The following is a 5984-nucleotide window of genomic DNA, read 5'->3' on the forward strand; positions in this document are numbered from 1 at the left end:
AATATACATCTCTCTTACCAGGTATTAGATTCTTTAAACTTAAAATGGTTTATTTTGGTTATTATTTGCTTAAAGTTTGGATTGCTTTTATGAGAATCATTGAATAATTGACTTATAAATAAAAGATAATTAATCTGTAAGGGTGGTCGGGTGGCGCACTGGCGGGTTTTCCCCGGGTACTCCGATTTCCCCCAAAGTAAGACCATTGGGGGCTTCCATCCAGGCCAACAAGAGTGATTAAAGTTGAAAACTTGTTTCACAACTTTGATAAATAAAGTTTGTGTTAAATTTATATTATCATTAAAGGTAATCTGTACAAGTTTGCTATTTCAAGTACATCTTCATAATAATACTACTACTTGTTTACATTTTCAAATACATATACTCTCTAAAAGAGACAACACTTTTTATAACATTTGTATTGCATCATCAAAAAAAAAAAATTTTATCACATGCACTGCAGTCACTGTCTGCAGTGGTGGGGGATGGTATTGATGATGATGAGTAATCTTTAAATGTATTTATTTCCTTCAGATAATCCTTCAGATAATACAAGCACAAGCTCCAACATACATGTAACTACATGTACAGCAGAAGAAGCATCAGTGAGCAATTGCTCAGGTAACAAAGCCTGCTTTTTAGCTTTCTAGGGAACTTAACTTAAATCCCTTTTTCTCCATTGTTAGACATATTGTTGTGCATCTTTTCTAAACTTTCTAATCAGTCAGCAGGCTTTTGTTGAAGCTTAACTGGTCTCTTACATTCGAGTTTTGGGTGTCCAAAAATAAGCAGAGTGCCCATCTGTCCAACATGGCCATACATATATGCATGTATGCTGCGGTACATTTATATGTAGACTCAGTTGGGGTTAAAAAGGTAATTGGGTCAAGGTCAGTGTAATTGCAAAAAGACCAGAACACTGATAGCCAAGAGAATGGCACAGTTCTTGTTAAGCTGACAGGGTTCAAGTACAATATAAGTGTAACTATTCCCTTTTACCAGTACTGACTATAAAGTGTGTAGAACAATAATATGTTGATGGACATGTTTCTAAATTCTAGACTTTGATTTCCCTTTTGTCTTTAAATAATGAAACTTAAATAATGGACACATCTCGAGAAAAGACAGTGTCTATAACAGTTTTTATCTAAGATTGTGTTTAATGCAAAGATTTAATTGCAAAAAAAACATTTCAGTGGAAGACGCTTCAACTAAAACCAAGCCAATTCTTCAGTTCAAGAAGAATAGAAAAAGATTTCTATGTAAGTATAGTATGCCTATACATTCTTAAAGGATAGAGAGCTTGGATTGTGTAGATCTCTGTACATGCAGCCTTGATTCTTAATGATTGCTGATTTGAAATGTAGTTCCAAAAAAGGTGTAAGATGTATTAAGATTTTTTCTGCCTTTTTCTACATTGACATTTTTGTAACATACTTACATTGTTTAATTATTAGTCCTACTGGTGAAACTGGAGGGGGTTGGGCAAAGTTTAATTATTAGTCCCCTACCGGTGAAACTGGAGGGGGGTTATAGTTTTCCTCGCTGTCCATCCGTCTGTCTGTCTTGTCTGTCCGTTGAAGCTTGTCTGCACTCTAGTATAGCATTCAAAAAAATCTTCTTTTTTCCTAACATTTCAATTTAATTCTCAATTCAAAATCTGAAAATATCCCCATTTATGGCTAAATATTATCAAGTCACAGGTAACTACTCCACAGTAGCTGTTCCCCAGAGCCCCCATGAGGTACCCCAATTTTGTTGAATTAAATGGTAAAAACAACACCAACTGCCATATGTGTTTTTAAGAAAGTTGGCGTAAACGGAACACACCAAACCATGGTGGGTGCCAAGATCTCTCATTGATCTTTGAATTTTGAATTTAACATATTTTATTGCAAATATTTGCAAGTTATTACTACTTACATTAGCCCTTTCCAAAATACAATTAATTAAATAATTACATAAAAGCAATAATTGAGATATTTTGCTAGATATTCCAATTTTCTGCCTGAATATAAAGAGAAATCATCAGGGGTTTATCATTATTTACCCTGCAGTGAGGGTGTGTGATGATGTGTGTGGGCCCATAGTACCAGCTGTCTTGTTAAAGTTTAAAGAGTGTCATATTTTATGTTGTGCTCCACGGACCTCAATTATCTTTTTACTCTGAAGTTTTTGTATAGGCTTATAATTACGATTTTAATTTTTACAATGTTGATATTATCACCAAAATCTGATGCTCTTTGCTGGCTTAAATTGCAGGCATCCTCCTGTCTTGTGCAAACATCTGTGAAAAAAAATATCAATTTCTTACGGGTATGAAAAGTATGATTTATGGTGAATCATTTAATGCTATCTTGCTTTAAAGAAGTTTAAAATCATTGTACAGCTGCACATTCTTCAAAGCAATAAAGGACCTAGAGGAAAAGAGGCTCAATGGGTCTGTATCGCTCATCTGCATACTGTAACACGCACCCAATATCTTTAGGTAATTGAGAAGAAACCATTTGAATGGAAAAGTTGCCGCACCACAACATCAGCTTTCTGACACTTACCCATTATTTTTTTGCATAATTTATTCCATAGAATTGTATTTCTTATCCTGAATATACCTGAACCTGCGCTTAAGCACTCCAAAGGCTCTCTCCACAGTGTTCCTAGTAGAGCAGTGAGCTTTGTTGTATCTTTCTTCCTGTGGATTCCCTGGGGCACCAAAAGAAGTCAACAACCATCTTTTAAAAGGATACCCCGAGTCTCCCAAGAGCCAACCATTAATGTTTTCCATTATATATGGTAGACCAGAGTTTGATCAAGTGAATGTGTCATGGGTTGCTCCAGGCCACCTAACCACAATGTTGGTAAAACTGTAAAAAAAGAAATAAATTTAATACAGTGTATTACTAAATCAAATGCATGTATGGTCAAATTTTACCCCTTTAGTCCCCACTACTGAATATCTGTGGGATGAGGAGCATATAATTCCCAATTTTGGTGGACCTTTGCCTAAGGAAGGTTTTTGTAATAGTTAATCAAAATCGGTGCAATGTTTTTTTGAGAAGAAGTATAAAATGTAGAAAGTTTATGATGCACAACAGTCGGACACTGGAAATAGGTGATTTCATCTCAGGTGACCAAAAAAATCTTACCGAAGATTGGCATCCACAACTCCCTGTACATTGATAGCTGAGAATCCTTTACGACAGATGAAGTTTGGTTCTTCTTCCCCAGACATTCCTTGGATAGGTATCAGCGTACCATCAATGGACCCCACAACATTAGGGAAGCTGGCTATTTTATAAAATTCATCTTTGACTCTGTTCAGATCACCATGTGATGTTGGAAATTTGATGTTGTCAAGTTTATCACAAAGAGCTGAACAAACAGAATAGATGATCCTGGATACTGATGCTATGGATATTCCATGGAGGTCACCAACCTCAGACAGGAACTCTCCCTTTGCCAAAAAGCGCAAAGCTGTCATTATCTAAAATAAATTTAAAATAATATTGAAAACTGAAATTCAGATAATGTATATAATCAACATAAATTTTAATTTATCTAAATTCAAAAAGGATTTCAGGTGTATTTTATTTTATTTATTTTTTGGGGGGGGAGGGGGGGGATGGGCTCTAAAAATATAGTAGCCAGTGTAGGTAGGAAAACAATTCCTTATATTTATCTGATGATAAGAATCTACAATAATTACATAGATAATAATGAAAATCCAAATGAAAGGATTTGGATATAGTTAAAAGCTGATATGCCAATATAGATTTATTTTTATTCCACAAAACTATGACCCTTAATCCCAGTGCATGGAGGTGTTGGAATTTGACCCACTGATGTAAGGGTGTTGCTGACAGAACATAATTTGGAATTATCCGGGGGTATTTGTAGTATTATTTTGTAAAATTCAGTTTTCTGTTAAAAAGGGGGCATTTTTTATATGAAAAAATAACCTCTTTTTTTCTAATCAATAATTCCAACTTTTAGATATCAGGAAATAGGAATATCTCATAACAGGATTTTTTTTTTATTTCACTAATTTTGGTATCAAAAATAAAATTCATTTTTTTATATCAAAATTTCATATTTTTTTATATGAAAGTTTTTTTTTAATATCTAAAAGCATAATTATGTTAAAAAAATTTCTCATATCAAGAAATCATTTCGAATTTTGTAAATAAATAAAATATCTTCTGATATCAAAAAATTATAGCCACAAAATTTTCAGGCAATGAATTTCTGAATTCCTAATTTAAAAAAATCAATGATCGCAGAAAATAGGTAATAAATACTGAAATGGCACTCACAAATATTATTTTCATGATTGTTAGCATATGTATACAGGAGAGTGGCACAGGCTAATGCATATCATTGTGCCTCTTGTTTTGACACCCAATAAATTCATAACAATATACAGTACCAATGATAAAAGATTTAACATAAAATATCATATTTCTTGCTTTATTACCCCCACCCCATGCTCCAAAATAGTGAATGTTAAGTCACTTGAAGACTGGACTAGTTTGATAAAAAAAAAGACAGCACATTACTTTAACTATTGAGTGACAGTATATGATACCAATATCATTGTCCTTTTTAGAGAAAATTATCGGCTACATGCATTTCACATAAGTTTTGAAATAAAACTGATAGGAAATAGAGATATGAATAATGATAACTCTAGCAAGAAGTTCAAGAATGATCTCCCTTGAAAGGAAGACAGAACGACTATTCTTTTTAACCTCCATTGCTTGAATCGACTTTCACATTGTAAACGCTTGTGTGTGTGGTGGAATCGCATATGGTCTTGACGTTGGACGTTCCACCACATCGCGTATGCTTTCTAACATCTCAAGGATACTTGTCCTCGGAAATCGATACCTTGCTATCAATTCGCTGTCAGTAAGAGTATCTAGAATGTTCAACCTATCCCGAAAAACTCTCTCTCGTCGCATCGCTCCGTCATTCTCAAATAATAATACTAGTGCCACAGCCATGTTTGTTTGCTTTTCTTACGACAATTTTTTACACTTACGACACAATTTTACACTTACGATAGGGGTCAAGCACTCATAAAGATACGATAATTTTTTTCACTTAGGAGTAAAATTTTTTGTGAAAAGCTGCACAGATCTCCAGGCAAACTTTTCTTTAAAAATACACAATTTTCAGTTATATCTTTGCCACTCACTCTACCTCCCCATGACGTTGAACTGAAGGAAATCACACCTTGTGGAGTTATTCCAAGCAAAAATTTCACCGTGTTGTGGTGTTTGTAGGAAGACCAGGTTCCTGCTCGTGCATTTAAACTTGGGGGACTCTCAATGAAGACTTTGAAACAGTCAATTATCACAGCACGCTTGGTCCCAAAATGTTTCCAAAATTGCATAGAAGCATCGTTTTTTTTTCAGTATTTCTCTCTCTGGCCACATTACAAGGGGTTTCATCCTAACATACATGATATTTATCCCGGCTGAAAACAGTCTTGAAACAGTATAGTTAGAAACATTAAACTCGTATGATAAAAACTGATTCGATAGATTGAGTCTCAGTTTCATTAAAGTCATCACAAACATTCTGAATGGATTCAGTGAAGCTTTGCTTGGGAGGAATTTCTCAAGAAAGGAAAATGTTGCTAGTAATACCATATAAGTTGGTAATCCAGTGAAATACTTCACTTTCTCGTCATTGTTTTCAAAATCACTCTTATCGTACCTATTTGATGACACTGCCTGTAACTTCAGATTTATATTTTCTGTTCTAAGTGCTTGCAGTTCTGAATGCAGCATGTCTAGATGGGAACCGTTTATATCGGTTTGAGTGCATGTTCCAGTTGACGTTTCTAGGTCTGACATGGTATCCTCTTCCTGTTCATACTGGACCTCGCATGCACTTGTACATGTGCTCAGTTCCATCAAAATATTTGCTGCCTCACTACGCCTTTTTTTCTCAAATCGTCTCTGAAACCTCTGGCTGAT

At 34.6% G+C, this 5984-nt stretch overlaps 1 protein-coding gene across 1 annotated transcript; it reads right to left on the reverse strand.

The window, feature by feature from the left end:
• Positions 1–2223: 2223 nt before the first annotated feature.
• Positions 2224–3481, reverse strand: LOC132545284 (putative nuclease HARBI1). Its single transcript, XM_060208957.1, is given in 3 exon segments — positions 2224–2287; positions 2613–2864; positions 3147–3481. Coding segments are annotated over 3 exon segments (651 nt in total).
• Positions 3482–5984: the final 2503 nt, after the last annotated feature.

Source organism: Ylistrum balloti, unplaced genomic scaffold (assembly GCF_031769215.1).
Source record: "Ylistrum balloti isolate Yb309-2 unplaced genomic scaffold, AGI_CSIRO_Ybal_v1 Utg369838, whole genome shotgun sequence".
NCBI lineage: Eukaryota > Metazoa > Mollusca > Bivalvia > Pectinida > Pectinidae > Ylistrum > Ylistrum balloti.